Raw genomic sequence first — 19,852 nt, forward strand, 5'->3', positions numbered from 1 at the left:
AATAATTATTTGCTGTATATAATCAACTAAGGATAATAGATAAATAATAGATATTTTACATTGCTTCCCCTACTCATCTAAAAGCTGCAAGTCAATTCCCAATTATTTACTGAAGATTTATTATATAGATTCACCTGACATGCACAGACTTGCACAAATGCATCTTCTCCTCCTTTTACTCCAATTGCACACTGTTCTGCCAGTTAAACCACATATAGAGTTTTTTCACTATTTTGTCTGCACTGCATTGTATATATGTATCCTCCACTGTATTTGTTGTAAATGTATATAATGTGTCCAGTAAATTAAGTCTTCGTCTGTGTGGTCTGATCCTTCTATGTTGAGCAGAATCCAAATGTGACCAGAACCGATTTTAACTTAGATTCTGTTCTCAACAAACTTTGAATATAGTGCTCCACCTCACCTGAAAATTGTTGTTTTAAAATAATTGCAAAACCTTAGTCATAATCCTACATGAGCATGTCATGTGACCCAAGTTTGATGTTACAGTTATAAGATCACTTTCTTTGTTAATATAAAGCTAATTGTGTATCAGCACTTTCCCTCCATCCCCAAAAATCCTGTGACCTAAAAGGAAAATATGGGGGCAAAGAGAAGTGCAGTTTGGTTTGACACATATTGTACCTGCTCAAGGACATTCTGTATCCTACACTGCTTGATACTCTTCACCGGATATGCAGCAGCAGTCCAGGTCACCTGCCAAGAAGTTAAGCTGAGCACACTCAAAAGCAGCTTACTGTCTTTATCAGATCATCTGTGTTTATGTGCTTGTCGGCAAACCAAAATACCCAAAGAAAGTCACCCTCTTTACGGCCTTCCCATTTTCCATAGTATTCCAGCCTTATATGCGTTTCGTGCCTAAAAGCATACCGTTATGATGTTTAGTATGGATAACTTCTCAATTTTCAACAGTAAAACCAGGCAGTTATGTGGCTTATCTATGAAAAGACCTCCTTGTTTTTAACATATGTTAATGATTACTATGAGGTATTTAATATACATCACTTTTAAATACAAACCAAAAATGGTCCATATGGAGAAACTCACCAGACCTACTATTCAGATCACTGCCATGTGCCATGCACGACAAACACCATGTGAATGCAATAATCACATAATTCTTTGCTGATCTTAGTGGATAAGACAAACCTCCCACAGAGCTCCCAGAATGCCCTGCTCTTTGATCTCAGCAAATGACTGGACAATAGAAAGCAAATGACTGGGCAATAGAAATATTTTTTACAATTAAACAAGCTTTATTCACAATAACAATTTCTATACACCAAACACTGTCCTAGAATAAAGTCAACTTTTCTTACAAGAAATTAAATTGTATTTTTTACAAAAAGAAAATTATATTTTTGTTAATAATTCTACACTATTTACACATAATTAGAATGTTTTTGTAAGAAATTACAAGAAATTACAGGTTTGAGCATAGAGTTTCAGTCTCTGGCCTGGGACGTTTCATGGAACAATTGTGCGGATGTAAAAGCACAGGAGCTCCCAGTGGGAATGCAGAAGTCACAGGTCAGGGTTTAGCTGCCAGTCTTAAGCTGTCTCCTCAACTCCAGGGGCCTTCCTCGAGCATCCCCTCACCCTGGACCTGGTTATCCCTCTGTACCATAGCACATATTGAGGCCTCATTTGTTGCTAGTCTCCTAAACCTGCAAAATCAGTCTCTTCTTTTAGCGCTCATGAAATCATGTGTTATCTGATGCTGAACACAGCAGTATACTCATCATCAGATGGGTCACAAAAATATATTAAAATTTTTTTACACCCTTTCCCAAATCACAACCTCGGTACTTCAAAAAAAGAACTTTTATTTTTATAAAGCATTATTTTAAGATAAAACAAAACATCTAACTTGTCCACAAGGGTGGAAAGACACCTGTCTAGCTTCTCATAGAATTTGAAAGGTGATTTAAAAAGTGTTTTCTTTTCATTTGCCATACCCGTCACATGACAAATAGTGATGTTTAATCCTAATAAATAGAAGTACTCACTGAGGCCAGTTTCCATATTTATATCTTTCACACTATTCCAAATCCCTGACTAGCCATTCTTGAATGTCATGGTTGAATGTCAACTCAAATATGAAATAAAACAAAACATGACTATAAAATTGTTTAGAGTTTGTGTAGCCAAGTACAAAGTCAGAGGGGAGAGCAAAGCTGGCAAAATTACATTATATTTATATTTAAAGCCACTCTTTACAAGCCAATCATTTGGATATGAATGTGTTTTTTTTTGTTATTTCACCATAATATGGGTTTCTAATATACCAATTTAATTAAAGAAAAGTATCTGACTGACAAAGGTTTGCATTAAGATTTTTTCTTCACCAGTTCCTCATTAATTGGCTTTGTCTACACTTTGTGTAGTGTGAGGGATATAGTTACAGTTTTAGGCTGTGTCACACAGCTCTCTACCTCAGATAGGTGTGGCCAAAGTTTGATGGGCGGGGTTCGCTCAGCTCACAGTAGCAACAGTCTCTTCATTTGCCCCCTCGTCCACTTGATTGCCTTTGCCCATGGCCTTCATCTTAGCCATGATGTCAGTGAAGGTCTCTTTGACAGTTTTCTCCAGGATCCAGCCCTCACTCTCACTCTCAGGGTCTTCTGGGTTGGCCAGCGTGGACAGAGAGGTGTTTACATATTGAAGTCCAATCATTACAGCAATCTAAAGCAAAACATGAAAGATATGAGTTAGATAGTATATTCTTATGAGGTGTATCTTAATATGGGGTGTAGAGAAATAAGTAAACATTTTTTTTTGCATTGTGACACATTCTCATTATCATTCCTGTAATGTGTTTTGTTGGTTTACTTTCATATACAATATTTCTATTAACCTCAGTGCCCATAATTCTCATTACTGTAATTTTACTCTGACAGTACAAAAAAGCTATTATATATATTATAGATTTTTATGACAGTAATACAAACTGATTGAAATGTTTTTTTATTTAAATCACCATAAATTAAATTAATTATGTATAAATGATGCACCCCCCACTATAAACATATATAAATCTCCAGTTGGTGATGTGAAATCACCTTTTCCAAGAAAGCAAGATTTAGCCCCACCCCACAGATTACAACCTTTGATCCCTGTGAATCTTCAGTGTCACCACACTCTCTTCTAATCGCCACCACACCTAGTTCAAGGTCTTGTTGTTGCTACCACTTGCCATAAGCCTGGCAGTTTTTGTTCTAATCAATGCTTTTAAATGATTTCCATCAATACTCAAATTTACATGCAAACACTGCAAAATGTTTTTAATGGCTAACTAAAATTGTGTTTCATGCATCGTCCAAGTAAAATATATTATAAGTATTATTTACCAATATTTTTAAAAGTTAAATCAGTTTAATAATAACCAAGCAAGTTAGATGTTTTCCATGATAGTGCCATGTTAGGTGATTGTTTGAGGGGACGAGGCTCCTGTCCTGTCATGGTATGACGTCATACAAAGGTAGCCATTACACCTCTAACCAGCCTTCACTTTTACACCCTTTTGGGATAGTCTGATAAAAAGGACAGGGTTTAAATCACCGCTCAAATCTATAGCCAAAACAATGTGTAGCTTATTAGGAGCAGACAACAAAACACCTCGTACTGGCAGTTTATAAGATTAAGTGTCTGAACTGAACAAAACGTACCTTAAATACTGATCAGAGATCGGTTTGACCTTTATAGCACATTCCATTAAGATTAGAGGAACGTAATTTAAGTGATTAAAGTCTGATCCTGGATCAGCACATTACGATATTCCAAAGCTAAATATCTTACTTGCAAGAGGGTGACAATCAGCACAAGTATCCCAATAGTGTTCATCATTCCACCGTAGTAGGACACTAGAGCGTCTCGGCAGCCACGTTTCCAGATGTTTAGCTCTTCGGTGTAGTGGTCATAGCTGTAGTGAGCCGAGTTGTTGGTTATTTGCTGTTGGATGCAGGGCCGTGGAGAGCTAGGGTTGCAGCAGCTGAAGGGAACTCCATCCATTAGGTATTTTCCATCCACATTGCTGCTGATTCGGCTAAAGACAAAAAGTTTTGCAAATATGCTTTCGTTTATCACTTCGGTTTTTCTCATGTTCAATTTCAGAATGCATATGACAGAAGTAGGACTCAAATGTACAGTAAATTAAAAACAACATTTACAAGATTATCAAAGGCACTGTGAATGTTTCATTTGACATCAATTATAATTTCGAAATAAAATTAATTATATGTGACCCTGGACCACAAAACCTTAGTCGCTGGGGTATCTTTGTAGCAATAGCCAAAAATACATTGTATGTGTCAAAATTATTGATTTTTCTTTTATGCCAAAACTCATTAGGACATTAAGTAAAGATCATGTTCCATGAAGATATTTTGTAAATTTCCTACTGTAAATATATTAAAACTTAATTTTTGATTAGTAATATGCATTGCTAAGAACTTCATTTGGACAAATTTAAAGGCGATTTTCTCAATATTTAGATTTTTTTGCACCCTCAGATTCCAGATTTTCAAATAGTTGTATCTCGGCCAAATGTTGTCCTATCCTAACAAACCATACATCAGTGGAAAGCTTATTTATTCAGCTTTCAGATGATGTATAAATCTCAATTTCGAAAAATTGACCCTTATGACTGGTTTTGTGGTCCTGGGTCACATACGTGCATTTCTCAGCCAAAATGTTTGTAAAAAAATATATAATGGCAACATTCTTTTTTTAGTTTGAAAACTGTGAGTGCTCACTAAAAATAAGCAACTTCCAAATTTAATTTAATTTAATTTAATTTAATTTAATTAATTTAGCTAATTTAAGTCACTTTAGAAAACTTTTGACTTTACAGGTTAGGTGTTAAACATCAAAAGTCATTAAAACCTCTTTGATATTAATGCACAAGTGTTCGGCTAGTAACTTCAATGTCTATTCCAAGCCAGTCTACCAGGTATTCAACTGATTGAAAGGGACAGTAAGCTCTGAGGGCAAGAAAATGTGATCCAAGAAGATTAGCGACAAAATCTAAACTGGTTAACATGCCTGATACCACTTACACTGCGAATTGACCCCTGTAAATCACCCAGTGCCTACCTCACTTTGAATTTGCTAAATGATTTTGTAAAAATGTCATTATAAAAACTTCAACAACAAACTACTTCATTTAAAAGTGCTGAACGAAATGAATTGAAAAGAACTGAAAGGAAACAATGTTTACATTTAAGGGTGACATCATCCAACCATTTAGAAACAAAAAGACACTCACTCTTTGACTTCCTTAGAGCTGAAGTCCAGGTAACGGTTGCTCACCCACTGGATCTCAAACCAATCTTTATAGTTGTTGTTGCCACAGCAGCGGAACTCCATCTGCATGAGATCCAGAGTTCTCTTCATGTAGCAGCGTCCGGGTGTATCGGTGTCCTTGTAGTACTTCATTCCATTTTTCAGGCCCTCAGCAAGTGTGAACTCTAGAGGAATGCGCGTGGCAAAACACATCACCGCTGTGACAATGAGGAGGAAGTTGAAGAACAAACAACAAATGAGAAAGGGCTTCAAAATGGACTTCCATTTCACAAACTTGGTGGAGTCGAGCGAGTCGTAGCAGATTTTGCCCCCACAGGCATTGAGACAACATGCCAAAAGACCCACACCAATTAGAATGTTGGGTACAAAATGACTCTCATTGTTGTCCATAAGTTCACTTCTCTTGCGCAGTTCAATTTTAAAGAAAAGGCCCATGCTGAAGACCAGCACGCCAGCCATAATGGAAAACCAGTACATGAGCCATAGCATCTGGGTCAGCTTCACCCGTTTCTTCAGGTCAAACTTTACCTTCATAAGAGCCATGTTGAATAACTAGTTTAAAGTCCAAAAAAGTCTTTTCAGAGTTTGGTGATCTCCAAAGAGAGCTGTGCAATGTAGTTTACAGAAGTGGAATGTTGAAAGTACATTCAAGGCGTAATGTGAAATCCATTCCAGTAAAGCGAGAAATTGTTAGCTACTTTCATGATGATCTTCGCATCCATAATAGACCAACTCAGGTTCTTCTAAAGGTAAACGCCAATGTAATACATTATCTTCACAATCCTAAAAATGGATTTTCATCTCAATAATTAAAACAGCAGTGTCCTCAGGTACTGACGCAAATAGTGGTGTCCCTCTATCTGCAAAGGGAGGACAAAAGCCAAGGATCCAAATGATTAAACACAAAGTTACTGTACGTCATCCTAAACCCAGCTAATCACCCTCATCCCATTTACAGAAATCCTTGGCCAGTCGATGAGCCTATCTGTAAGCTGCTGCCGTGGTGTGTGATTGGCTTGATTGGTCACATGGTATGACTGGCATAACAACAGAGACACCAAAAACCAGGAGGCAAAGACGTAAGACCAGTACACTTCCACTTCCAGGGTCTTTGAGTTCGTGACAGACACACCACTGTTGATCCAGAGGATCTCTACATTTTTCAAAGTTAAAATATTCATGGAACTGATGATAGTCAAGAACCCTAAAACTTTACAATTTGTTACAATTAGTTAATGCATTAGCTAACATGAACTAAGTATGAGGAATATAAATCTACAACGTTTATTAATCTTTGTTAATGTTAGTTAATAAAACACAATTATTCATGTTAGTTCATAGTGCATGAACTAACATTAAAAGATTTGACTTGATTTAAAGAATTTTTTTAGAGGTTGAAATTAACATCTAGAAGTATTGTTAGCAATGTAAGCATGAGACCTTATTGTTTAATTTTACCCACAAAACAATAATAGCCAAAACAATTACTAGCTTACAGAACTTCATATTCAGATAATGATTGTACTTGTATCAAAGACTACAAAGGTTGCATTATGCACTATAATACAGTATCCGAATATAACAGGCCACTTCTTACAATTAGTATTAACTGTTATCATTTTAAAATATTAAATGTAAACCCCCCATCTACAGAATATTATTTCGCACATAATACACAAAAGAAGCACCAGCATTAAGATAGTGTATCTGTATAGCATTTTTTCACAAAGTGTTTATGTTGAAAGATAGAAAACAACTAAAAAATTTGTTTCCGAACCAAACTTCAGGTTAATCTATGAATAAATGTCTGAACAATAGTAACAGAATTAAAAGGATATTTCACCCAAAAAAGAAAATTCTGTTATCGTTCACTTTAACATCAGTGTCATTCCAAACCTGAATTACTTTTTTCTTCTTCAAAACACAAAATATACACAAAGATATTTTGAAAAATGTTGGTAACCAAATAGTTGTATTATATTATATTGAATTCCATTGCATGGACAAAAAACAATGAGACAATACTACAAATATCTTCTTTAATGTTCCACAGAAGAAAGTAAGTCTGCAGGTTTGGAATGACATGAGGGTGAGTAAATGATTACTTTTTTTTTTGGGGGGGTGAATTATCCCTTCATTAATGATTTTATTGTGATTATAGTTCTTAAATGCATAGACTTGGCAAGTGAATCACAAATAAACACAAATGTGATCAAATTAGACTTTATTATTTTCTTATACAGCATTAAATTAATTGCTTTCATCATTATTAATTTTAATTTAATTATCAATTCATTTGTAAGTGAGGAATTCTAGAACATTCGATGTTTATGGCATCTCAATTTTAGCGTCATATTGACTCAGCACACAATAATGTAATCAGATCATAATTTTAAGGATGTCCCACAACATCCCAACTACATATTCTCTCAGTCTCAGGAATGACACTCCAGTTGGGTGAAGGTGTGCCAGCAGCAAGCCAATTGAAATCATCCACTTCTCTCCAATTATTTCTGTTCGGATCAAGTCCAGCTACTTTGAAATGATCATGAATTCCTGGATAAGTCCAAGTGAATGGGGCAAACCGGACCCCATGACAGTCCTCTATAATTGCCCGGCTGGTCACATGGATATATATCAGCGTGGCAGTGGTGTTATGGGTGCGCAGCTGCTGGCAGGGGAATACTAAAGTGCTGTCAGTGCACTGGTCTACGAAAACAGAGCTGGACACTGGCCCGCAGAGGATCTCGCAGCCGCGGACGTTCTTGATGTGCACAGTGCTCGGACAGCCATAAAGTCTGACTTTACAGTTTGTCAGATGAGATAACAGAACATCTCGTTGCTGGATCTCCTCAGCTTGCTTGCTTAAGACTTGACTGTCAGCATTAGAGAATCCACACTGATTTACAGAGACAGTACCACCCACATCAGATTCAGATGTATCTGTTGTTTGTTGAACCGGTGCAGGCTGCTTATTTGCTCCGGTGTTCCTGGACCTAAAGGCGAATTTCTTTTTAGGCAACAGCTCATCTCTTTTCTCAGCAAGAGAGCTCTGGAGCTTCTGCAGGGATGCCTGCGCCTGTCTTATTTCATACTGCGTCAGAAACCTCATGCTGTCATTGAGGAACTTCTGGAGCTGTTGAATTTTCAAAGTGATCTCTTCCAGTGAGTTTGCGGATTTGTCGCAGCCATTATGGTTACATATGGAGAGCATCTCCTCGACTGCGGTCTTCTCATCATTAAAGGTGGACTTGAAGAAATCGCTCTTTTCTTCCGTTACGGTCTGGCTCTCCTTGACGTTTCTCCGGCGCTCTGCCTCCTCCAGCCTCGCTTGATCCCTTCGTAATACGCGTTCGGGAACTTTGATAGCTGTATTTGATTCTCCGTCATCATTCCCCACATTAACGTCCACTCCGAGTGCTGCCATGTTGCTTCTCAAAACAGGCGTGGTGAACGAGCATTGATCATGTGACGACACGTCTAAGTGTGCTTATCGACGATTGGACTAAGAATCAGTACCGTTAGTAACGCGGCGTTCCATTGGCGCATTAAATGTTCACGTTCATAATAAACTGATGACTGTTTTCCCATTCATAATTTAGATAGAGGAAAATGATTTATTACATTGTTTAGACTTTGTTCAGACAGTGATGCTAAACTTTCTTCTGTCATATTTATATTTAATTAATAAATGATTAATGATCATTGATGTGAGATTTATTATTTACAACATGTTTAAAAAAAACAACTGTTGATTTATTTATTTTAGAATTTAGAATTTTGCAACACGGCCTCATGACTGTAGAGAAAACTAAATTGTTAGTTGTTTTTATTTGTACAATTTGCCAACTGTATTATTATTATTATTATTATTATATCCCTTGCAGTTTATTTATTTGCTTTTGAATTTTGTACATGGTCATATGTGTGCATTGTAAATAAAAATCAAACCAGCGTGGTTATTATTAGTTTTGAATTTCAATTTCTATTTAATTTACTTTTAAAAAATTTTATGTATTCTAATTTACTTATTTGTCATATTAGTTTTAGTACTTAAAAATTAGTATTCAGTCACTAAAAATTAACTTATCTTAATTTTAATTCGTTTTGAAGTGATGTAAATGCTTGTTAATAAATTTTAGTCGATTTTAATTTTTGTTTTTAATGTTTTCATTTAGTTTTCGTTACTGATAACATTGAAAGTCTCGCTGGGGCAACGATCACCTATATTTGGCATAATCATATACAGTTTATACACATAAAGCGATCAGAAGGATCCAGTGATGTTTTGTTTATTATATTTGCTTCGGGTTCACACTTGTGGGTGATGTGTGATCTCAGGACACAAAGGTGTGGTCGTTAAGGATTCTCCGCCCCCTGTCGATTGTTACAAACACAATTTTTATTTACTTATTCATGTCAGACATTTAGAGTGATTAATCAAAACAGCAGTTTTTTAAATTGTATTTTGCAGAAGAAGCCTTCTCAATAGTAAACAGCGAGTTTAGGAAACCCCTTTTCTTTCAAGTAAAGAGCCCTATGGAGTGTAGTGCACTATGTAGTGATGCTGCCTTCTGCTGGAGCCGCACTGCTCCACCGGCCCGTGCAGAGATGGCGAGGAAACCCCGTGGACACGGCACTGCTTTTTCATGACGGTGAGTTTCCCCTTTGAGTGTATTATAATTTTGTGATAAAAATTTCAAGGAAAAAACACACACTTCCTCCCCTTCCTTCGGGGAGGGAAGAGCAAGCGTGGAGAGAGAAAAATCTATCTGAGACTGAGCAGCAAGGACAGTGAGGGAAAATATATATGAGTGGGAGAGGGAGAAAGAAGAAGAAGGAGGAGGAGGAGGAGGAGGGGGAGCAAATTAAAAGTTGCCAAATGGAGATATTGGGTTTCAAGAGGAGTGAGACAGGAGTAAGGGTTTGCCTCTTATTCAAGTCGTCTTTGTGTGATGCAAATTCAAATAAATATTTATGCTTCGCCAACGATCTGTTCTCCGCTCGGTTTTTGCTCGACGAATTCAGCCGTTTCTTAATAGGTAGGGGAAGCGTCCACAACGTCAAGAAGGCCATGAACAACTCGGAGCACGAAGAATGCTTAGGACTCGCCTGATGATCCGCTTTTACCCCCTTCACAAAACCTACGACATCCGTGCCAGTATTAGACGAGCCGTCCGATGCCGAATACGCGTTTCTTCGTGCCGCCCGTCCTGCTTGCGCTCCCCGGCTGTCACAGATGCACAAATACGCCTCTAGAAGAGCATTTTCGAGCCGTGCGACTAAACTAGCCTCTCCAGCCTCGGTCTATTTATGGACAAAGTCCCTGTGTGTTTCTAGCTGTTACTTTCAGCGAGATTAAGGCGGGTTTTGTGCGTCCTGCCCTTGCGCCATGGAGAGCCTTTTCAGTCCTCCCTGCCACCCTGTTTGACAAGTGAATCTGTAAAATGCGTCGCCTTGCTTCAACAGGGTTTTACTGTGTATTTTGAGGGGTTGCTGGTTTCCTACGTGTCTGTTTTCCGCCCCTTTGACTTAACAGGCAAAGAGGATAGATAGGGTTTTTTTTTTGTTAGAGAGGAAGAAAAAAATTATTCATCTCCTCCCTCATTTGGCTTGCTAAGTTGACTTCAGCCTTAACGAATACTAACATATCTCTCATATTCAGCACGTCGTTTAGTTTATAAAAACCTTAATTTAAAAAAAAACATTTTGAAGTTGTTTATCCAGGACATGTAAAAGGGCCGGATTAATCTGTCATACTTTTTTCTTCTTCTTCCAGATCGCACTACACAGATAATGCAAGCTTAGTCTTGCTAGTTAGAAAATGTTAAAATTTTTGAATGTGAATAGCATATATAAAATATTAATATTGAGACGTTATTAATCTTATAATCATTCGAATCCATTTATAACCTTCAGACTGTTCGATCCTCGAGTTTCGTTTTCTGTTCTTGTGTGTATGCTGTTTAATTATTAAATAAAGGGTTACATTCGCAACGGTGGACTTCTGCAAGTTCATTAAGCTGTTTTTAACAGCGCGTCGTTGTTTGTTTTGAAACAAAAGCGCAAAAATGTGTCCATCGAATGCTGTTCAAACATGTAACCAATATGGGGAAAAACACACACACATAACGAATTTCATTCCCTCACTAGCCTTGACCATAAAATGTGTTATAAAACATTAACAGAAGCTTAAGTGTGAGTGAACAATCAAACTGGCCAAACATGTTTCACCCATCCCCCACGTCGCTTCCTTTGTCACATTTCCAGACATGCATTTTCAAGCTGTTCACTTTCCTATGGCTACTTTACAAAAATATGATCTGAAACTACAGTCGAGTAGCATTTTACCACTGCACAAGTACTCTGCGTCATAATGTCTTTTGTCTGTCGGTTGTGGCGAGCAGTGGCGCAGTTTCAATCACCAGCCGCCATTTTAAAATGTATAGCTGCAGCAAAGAGTACAGCCATTCTTTCTGTCACACAGTTGACTTGTGTATTTTTAAAAATAGACATCATATTCGTGTTTAAATAAAACTGCAATGTATATTAGACAGTTTTACTGTTCAAACATTATGTTTCATGTGTTTGGTGCAATGTCAAACAGTTTATTACTGTTTAATACACACGGATATAATGTGTTATTTTTTGTTTTATATATATTTTTCTCTGAAAATAGAATGATGTCAGAGAATGCCACTTCATAAACACTAGTTTGACATTTTTAGTTATTAATTCATTTGAGTTTGTCCCACATTTGTGTATTTACATTGCTAACATGGAGTTATTTCAACAGCCATTGCCCATAGTTCGGCCTATTAATATATCTAATTTATTATTGTACCTGAATTTAATATTATACATTAAGGCTTAACCTATGCTTGAAATTACAAACTATACCTGAGAATGTTCATTGACAAACTGGGGTCCCTGACAGATTACAGGGATTTGATTTTGTTTTAGAACATTATACACGCTACATTTATTGGATCCTTCAGGTGTTTTCAGGAGCAAGTTCATACAAATTATATTTCAGCATAGTCAAAGTCAGGGCCGAGTTAAAATGTAAGGAACCTGTACTTTGTTGAGTCCATTGAAAAATCTATAAATCTGTAATTACTGTGTTACAGGTGTAATGGATGATGAAGACGACCGCCGTCTTCTGGATTTTATAGGGTAAGCAGCTTTAGATAATTTGATGATTATAGTTTAAAGAGCTACCGACACAGTTTTTACCCATCAAATGTAACAGATGTGTTTTCATGAACTGTTTTATTTCAACAGAGATGTGCAAGCATTGAATGAGTATCTTCATGGTTCAAATAGTAAATCTGTAAGTATGCTTAGAATATATGACATTTGTGTTTTATATTGAAAGGTTATTGACAACTTTCAAATGTGACATTCAAACAGATTGGAGAAGATGATGTGACTAATGCAGCGTTTGGGTCGGCCAGTTCATTCTTCACCAGTGACACAGTGAGTATAGTCAACGTCCTTATCAAGGAATGTCAGCTCACATGGTGGCCATATTTGAAGTGACTCTGGGCAACTATTTTGGGCATAAAGACCAGCTCCTATCTACTTGAGTGGGAACTTCTTTTCAAACTCACATTTAAATAACATATATTAAATGATAAACGAAAATCTGATATGAACTGCCCCATAGATGTTGTTTCTTATGCTCAAGAATGGGATTTAGAAAGAGCATCTAAACAACAACTGGTTTTCTACTCAGGGTGGCTCCAACGAAGGACTCAAAGATGACCACAATCATTTGGGAGAGTTTGGGGAGGCTGATGGAAGCAGTCTTCCGTTCATCGAGGATGACCTCGACAGTGGAACCTCACCAGATGGGGTCGATCTTGGGGGCGAGGACCAACCCTTTGACATCCTTCAGAAGTCATTGCTGGAAGCAGATATTACAGAGCAGACATTGGCTCAAGAAGCCCTTTTGGACTCCCAGCCATCTCTCATTCCCACAGCTACCGCCTTCCCTCAGCAGCTGGTCTCTGGAGAGTTTGGAGGTGTCGCAGGTCCTGGTGTGGTGGCACCATTGGCACAACCTCAGGCTTTTATACAGCAGGTTCCCCAACTACCCATACCAAATGGCCCCGCTGGACACATCCAGGTAGTGGGGTCCTTCAATGGCAGTGCCTCCTCCATGATGACTATCAACAGTTTGGAACAGTCTCAGATCTTGTTGAGGCCGAGCGGAAATGTAGTGACAAACAACAGCGGGCAAGGTACCATGTTCGCCCCTTCGGCAGCTGGTCAGGTGTCAATGTCCTTCAATAAAGGGACGATACCTCTTCAGAATTTTATCATCCAGAGAGGCCCTATGCAACAGACATTGATTAGACCCATTCAGCCTAAACCCTTACAGACAGGGGGACAGACTCTATACAATATCAGCAACATTGGGCTTCAACCCAGCACCACCACTACTGCGAATTTAGTCAGTAGCCCCTACACAGCCAGCGGCTCTCCTCAGTCTGCTCAACAGGTGAAAGTGGTCAATCCAGCCAGCAGCATTGTAATGCATTCACCTCTGGGGCAACAAGCTCAACCACAGTCCCAATCCAATCTGTCTCAAGGGCAGTTTTTGCTACCCACTTCTATTTCCCTCACCCCTGGTACGACTGTTCACGGCTTCCAGGCTGTGAATGGGCAGGTGTTACAAACAAACACTCAAGTGGGCGACCAGTCGTCAATGAGCACTACCACCTACTCCATCCTCACCAATCAGAACACAACAGTACAGCTTATCGCTGGGCAGAACTTTTCAACTGGAGGCCAGCTGATAGTCAATCAAGGTTCACCGACACCTGTTGTGCAGATGTCTCAAAGGCCTGGTGCCACGGCCAAAGTTTGGACTGCCAGCGCTTCGCCTAACCCAACCCCTGTACAGACATCACAGGCTTCAGGCCACCTCACCATGGTCAGTTCTGGCATCCAAGGCCCACAGGTTTGTCAACAGTTATCTGTGACCCCAGGACAGCACCTCCTAATGCCCGTGGCACAGAACATTCCAGCTACTTCTGGTGTTCAGGAGTTTCAAGTCTCTTTAAACCAGGTGAAACATATTTGGATCAACTGATCTACCTATACTTTTTTTATTGCGACTTTGCTTGCCTTTGTTTTTAATGTGATTGTTTCATCACATTTGAATGTTTCTTCAATTTCATAGGACACCACAACAGCAACACAAAGAGGGCAAACACAATTAGTTAATCTCCTTGGTACCAAAAGTAAGACTCCTTTGAAATATTTTGGTGTTTCTGTCAGTGACCAGTTTTAATGAAAACTTCTTATTTATTTATTTATGCATTCATTTATTCATTCCTAAATACATATATACACTATCATACAAAAGCGTGGGGTCAGTAAAATTTTGTAATGTTTTTGAAGCATAAATCTTTTATTCTCACCAAGGCTGCATTCATTTGATTAAAAATAGAATAGTACAGTAAAAACTACTAATAATTGTTTTCTATTTTAATACATTTTTAAATGTAATTTATTCCGGTGATGGCAAAGCTGAATTTTCAGCAGCCATTACTCCGGTGTTTAGTGTCACATGATCCCTCAGAAATCATTCTAATAAGCTGATTTGATGCTCAGGAATCATTTCTTATTATTATCATTGTTAAAACAATTGTACTGCTTAATGTTTTTGTGGAAAAAAATGTCCTCTCTTGCATCAGTAAAGTTTTTTTTCTTTATTTTATTAAATCTTAGCTGTGAAAACACTCACTCCTGTCAGTCAGGAATTGCCTCTCACACCGAAGCGACCTGCAACTCAACAACTTACTCGAGGAGAAATGTGAGTGCCCAAATTGTACTCTGCAACTGTTACAGTTGGTGTCAACAAATAGTAAAAAATAATGATTGTAACACTGGGTCTTATTTTACAGGGTTCTCCAGCAGTTAAGACGAGATCACAGTGGAGTCATGTCTTCAGAGCAGACGCCCTTCACTTCATTTAATGATGTCATTGACAGATTACTGCCCTATCATGTTTTCCAAGGCTCACCACCACGAGATGAAGATTTCACCAAAGGTGCATTTTCAACATTTCCTCAACATATTTAATATTTAACCACAGATAAGTATTGACTGAATATGACCTAGTTTCTGATAGCCATTTTTAACTTTACAGTTGATGAGGAGTTTGAGGCAGTTGCTGTACAAGTGTTAAGCAGAACGCAGGCCATGGTGAACAAATACAGGCGCTTACTCATGGTGGAGGCAGAGGTGGGTGTAGAACACAGCACTTTAAATGATACAAAAGACCTCTTAGAATTATTTGTAGGTAATTACTCTAATATTATTCCCAATAATGCAAAACTGATCACTGCTTACTGCTCTTTCAGAGGTCCAGCCCTTCATCAGAAATGGTGATGATTGACAGGACTTTTAATCAAGAGGAGCGGGGCAACTTGACCCAAGACAAACGAATGATATTAGTGGATCCAGGTAAGAGATGGAAGCCTGGTTATATTTAGCCATTTCACTGTCTGTCATTGCTAAGTTGAAACATTTCTCAGATATTGTGTTTAAAACCATGTTGACGTAAAGTAAATTCACAATGTTTCCAATTAGTTTTATTTTTTTTAAATAAAGTTGAGTAGCATTTGGAAATAAAATGTATTTTTGGAGTTTGGTACTCACTCATACTTTTTTTGTGATCAACTTTAAAAAAAATTTTTTATATGTGCACATCAGTTTTGTTATGCAAAGTAACATGTATAATTATATACAATTGCCAAAGCCCTAGAGAGCATATATTAATAAATTCAACCAAAATTTTAAAAATGTTTTGTGCTTGATTGGCTGTATGTTTGTAATGTTCCGTTACATCGCTCTCTCAGATGGCTTTCTGGAAGACTTCTGCTGTGGCACTAAACTGAAGATCCAAAGTGCAGAAATTTTGACCCCAGCCGTCCATGAGGGCAATCCCAGTGTAATGGAGACATCCCCAAGGCATTCCATAAGTCACACCGGAAGAGATGGGCAGGGTATGAACAGCCACAGAGAACCTGCTTATAGGACAGAACCTCAACAACAAGGAATGGAGGAACACAGAAGAACTCCCATCAAGTGCATCCTGGATCTAAAAAAAAAGAAATCCATCAACCTAATCAGCAGCAACAGTCAACATGCACACTACCCTACATCTCCCAGCCAATCACAGCATAGCTCCGCCCAAGGCTACCCTTCGAACCTGGTGCAGGGTCATGAACAGCAACATCTCTCAGATCATAGTCACGCCCCATTGGCTGACACTGACTCTGTGCTTGAGGCTGCCGTGAATAGCATCTTAGAATGTTAGACAGTGCCATATTTATGTTTGTTAGTTGTTCCATGTTAATCTCATTTCATTTCATGCCATGTGTGTGCAAGCTGAACTCCACGGCACGTGTGAACAGACGTACATTGGCATTATTGCGGGTTAAAATGCGCACAAAGGCTCCTGATGTCGAGGAACAGGAAGGTGAATCTGGTGATGGTGATACTCTAATACTGTGCCTGTTGTCCTAGAGAAGTTTACATAAGTAAGCCTTTTTGACAATGCTTCACAGGATACACTTGTAGTCACACACACACACATAAATACATGCACACATACACACACAATCAAGTAGTAAGTGTCATGTTTGAAATGTCATGACTAGACATTGATATTTGTAGTTTATTGGTCAATATCAGACACGTAGTCTAATAGTCTGTCTGCACTTAAGGTTGTATGGTTGTCTCAACACTTATGTTGTATCATTGCAGTAGACTTTGACCAAGTGATGCACACGTACACACCTGCGCGTTGAATTGTTTTTGAGCATTGGTTGTGCTCTTTTTTTTTGGTTTACTTTTTTGTTGTACCTTACAGGTATGTGACCTCTCCACAGAGACAAAACTCACTTGTGTGGTTTTGTGCAGGGGAAAGTTAAGTCCTCAGATTGAGGGTACAATGTTACATTATGTTTATCTATTTTTGTTCAATTCATTTTTTTTTTTTAAATGATGCATAATAATATTTTTTATTTTTTTGTAAAATCTGTGCTGCTTCCTGCCTGGAGAAAGTATGTGCTGTTTTGTATCTTAAGTTAGGGTCTCAAAGAACTTGCATGGGTGAATCTCATAAAAACTTGTCACATTTCGACCCAAAATGAAAGGAAATAAAAATAAGTCATATTTAGCAAAAAGAAATGAAAACCATTTTTAGGATCAGTAATATGTTTGTTTTTTTGCATTGTGATTGCAATTTTTTAATGATAATTAAGCAAATTTTACCTCAAGTTTTGATTGTTGTATTTACATTTGAATTTTTATTATTGTCATCAAATTCATATTACATATTTTGAAAAAAAAAAAAAAATCTCAAAATCTTTTTCTTTTTTAATAAAGTATGGTATATATTTTAATAAGCGTGAATTAGAGACAGTGCAACAATACCTTTATGTATAAGTACATTATAATTGAAATGTATCTTCGTTTTTTTCTCACATTATCATATATTGCTACTTTAATTATAATGAAAATACGTTTTGTTGCATTAATGAAAATTGGTTTTAAATGTGTTTATAGTCATGCAATAATGTCATAATACAACAAATTGTATTTGTTGTACAATAATTTCTTATTTCTTTCCTTTGATTTGAGATTTCTGTGAGATTCACCCACATAGATGTTGTTTGAAACGTTTCATTTTCCCTTGTGCGTTGAGTCCCCTGCTGGTCAGGCTGTGGTCTTGGCGGTCGGTTTGCAGTTTCTGCCTCTGGTGGCAGCTCCTATTTGCACATGTGGACGTGACCTTGTTCTGGACAGACAGCCATGTTCACAGCTCTTACAGCCCCTTTGCAGATCACTTTTCTCATATGAGTTATAAAGTGGTGAAAGCAGCAGTAGTGCCGTCACAGCATATCAGGTTTTCATTCCCTAATGAGTTGCATTAGGAGATGGCTGTTAACTGAGATAATGTAGTTTGGTTGAAGGAGGACAGGCCCACATTTCAACAACCAGTTTTGAGAAATCATTTCTGAAGAGGAGACTGTTAGCATTCAGTTGTATTTTGTAGGATAGAACATATATTAACTGTGCCATTACAAGGCTTGTGAGATTCAATGATGGGAATATGACCAAGACAATGTCAAAAAACTGACCAGAGCAGAGAAACTGCAGTGTGTGGACATTTTCACAAGTCTGCATTTCCATTAGCATCCATTCCAGAGCTGAAGGGAAGGTTGCTTTATTTCCATCTATACATGTCATCCCATTGTTTTTGCATCATTAACACTAAACTCCACTGTCTTTCCCAGCAGTTCAACCAAAAATGACAAACAGACAAACAGAAAAAAAGTGAAATATTCTTCTCTCTGATCTGAGCTCTAGCGGTCGGTATTAGAGAGCATTCTGAAAGACCTTCACTTCGAAGGGCTTTGTTGCCTTAGGAGAGAGCGAGTGAAAACAAGTTTAAATAGTCTATCATTTGTTTTTACTGCTTTTTGTTGTGCGAGTGTGGCCTTCAGTTATCGTAATACCCCGTTTTATCGTTTTATTTTCTGCATCACCCAAAACTTGATTTATGTTTGTATTACAAAAAAGAAAAACGTGAAACACAAAATATTTATACTTTTTGTAAAGAAAAAGAATGTAAAACAAAAAGTTATTTTTATTATGTTATGTATGTGTTCACGTCATACTGTATGTGGTCAGTTCATGATTTGTTGTTTTTGTGAGTGTTCATTACAACAGCAAAGATAAATATTAAATTCATTTTGAATACAGCTAATAATTTGTAATGTCTTCATTTTTGATGAATTATGGATATTTATATATTTTTCATATAAGTTGTCAAATTAAAGGATGATCATGTAAACAAATAAATGAAATATATGACAAGTCTTACAAAGAAAACCCAACAGTGTTGAACAATATTGTGTAATTTATTAGATCTTAGTCCACTACTCGGTTACACAAAAACTGCACACTTGTTAGAACACATTTTCAAATTATATAAATATAAGTTTAGCTTAACATTCTCTTTCTTTGTGAATAAATGAATATTTAAAAATATAATAAGATAACTCCATTATCCATGCTTCCAGAAAATACTAACACATTCTAACAAAAATACAGAAAACCTCATATTGCAGTGAACTACTAGTTGCTGGTGTTATAATCTTGTCCTATTAATTATTAATCTTATTGTGCCCTCATGGCCCTGAACACAAAGCTGCTGCTTCTCCAAAGTGTGCTAAAATTATGAAGACCATCAAACGTCCTTAATGGTACTTTCTCCAGCGTTCTTTCTCTATAAAACAGCATAAAACAAGACATTTTATTTATGCGTGTCAATGATTATGGGATGATGACATTAATTCAGACTCACTGAGATATGGGTAGTTCCATATGTAACAGGACACAGTATCCAGTCAACAGCATGGATATCCCACCGATTCCTCCTCTACGAACATCAATATACTATGTAGTACCACTGCCATCCTGATCACATACAACCAAGAAA

The 19,852-nt window shown here is 37.5% G+C and overlaps 3 protein-coding genes and 1 pseudogene across 4 annotated transcripts; 1 reads left to right on the forward strand and 3 right to left on the reverse strand.

Annotated features, from left to right (window-relative positions):
- Positions 1–1,427: 1,427 nt before the first annotated feature.
- On the reverse strand, positions 1,428–6,215 carry LOC107749854 (peripherin-2). The gene is made up of 3 exons (XM_016565056.1): positions 5,288–6,215; positions 3,820–4,066; positions 1,428–2,706 (listed from the first exon to the last, which is right to left on the reverse strand). Exons 1-3 carry the CDS (start codon positions 5,866–5,868, stop codon positions 2,497–2,499), a joined length of 1,038 nt encoding a protein of 345 aa, XP_016420542.1. The 5' UTR covers positions 5,869–6,215; the 3' UTR covers positions 1,428–2,496.
- Positions 6,216–7,570: 1,355 nt separating this feature from the next.
- LOC107749866 (tubulin-specific chaperone C-like) lies at positions 7,571–8,850 on the reverse strand. The gene has a single exon (XM_016565074.1). It carries the CDS (start codon positions 8,750–8,752, stop codon positions 7,718–7,720), a length of 1,035 nt encoding a protein of 344 aa, XP_016420560.1. The 5' UTR covers positions 8,753–8,850; the 3' UTR covers positions 7,571–7,717.
- Positions 8,851–9,713: 863 nt separating this feature from the next.
- LOC107749855 (GLTSCR1-like protein) lies at positions 9,714–17,486 on the forward strand. Of its 2 annotated transcripts, none has more exons than XM_016565057.1 (11): positions 9,714–9,980; positions 12,456–12,501; positions 12,610–12,658; positions 12,739–12,804; positions 13,064–14,401; positions 14,516–14,576; positions 15,067–15,151; positions 15,243–15,388; positions 15,488–15,582; positions 15,702–15,804; positions 16,200–17,486. In XM_016565057.1, the coding sequence occupies exons 1-11, from the start codon at positions 9,890–9,892 to the stop codon at positions 16,658–16,660; spliced, it is 2,541 nt and encodes an 846-aa protein (XP_016420543.1). In that variant the 5' UTR covers positions 9,714–9,889; the 3' UTR covers positions 16,661–17,486. The 2 variants fall into 2 exon arrangements, with proteins under 2 accessions (XP_016420543.1, XP_016420544.1); XM_016565058.1 differs by having other exon boundaries at positions 9,898–10,243.
- A 1,909-nt stretch (positions 17,487–19,395) lies between these two features.
- Positions 19,396–19,852, reverse strand: part of LOC107749859 (uncharacterized) — a 4,445-nt pseudogene continuing 3,988 nt past the window's right edge.

The sequence above is a fragment of the Sinocyclocheilus rhinocerous genome, unplaced genomic scaffold (genome assembly GCF_001515625.1).
Source record: "Sinocyclocheilus rhinocerous isolate Xijiao unplaced genomic scaffold, SAMN03320098_v1.1 scaffold31, whole genome shotgun sequence".
NCBI lineage: Eukaryota > Metazoa > Chordata > Actinopteri > Cypriniformes > Cyprinidae > Sinocyclocheilus > Sinocyclocheilus rhinocerous.

What these genes read in the sequence shown, in the direction of transcription:
- LOC107749854 (XM_016565056.1), bottom strand. Translation starts at nt 5,868, where the DNA reads ATGGCTCTTATGAAGGTAAAGTTTGACCTGAAGAAACGGGTGAAGCTG. An exon ending in AGCTCTAAGGAAGTCAAAGA is followed by an intron (nt 4,067 to 5,287) that starts GTGAGTGTCTTT and finishes TTTTGTCTTTAG; the next exon opens with CCGAATCAGCAGCAATGTGG. An exon ending in TGATTGTCACCCTCTTGCAA is followed by an intron (nt 2,707 to 3,819) that starts GTAAGATATTTA and finishes GTTTTGCTTTAG; the next exon opens with ATTGCTGTAATGATTGGACT.
- LOC107749866 (XM_016565074.1), bottom strand. Translation starts at nt 8,752, where the DNA reads ATGGCAGCACTCGGAGTGGACGTTAATGTGGGGAATGATGACGGAGAA.
- LOC107749855 (XM_016565057.1), top strand. Translation starts at nt 9,890, where the DNA reads ATGCTGCCTTCTGCTGGAGCCGCACTGCTCCACCGGCCCGTGCAGAGA. An exon ending in CGTCTTCTGGATTTTATAGG is followed by an intron (nt 12,502 to 12,609) that starts GTAAGCAGCTTT and finishes TTATTTCAACAG; the next exon opens with AGATGTGCAAGCATTGAATG. An exon ending in CAACTTACTCGAGGAGAAAT is followed by an intron (nt 15,152 to 15,242) that starts GTGAGTGCCCAA and finishes CTTATTTTACAG; the next exon opens with GGTTCTCCAGCAGTTAAGAC.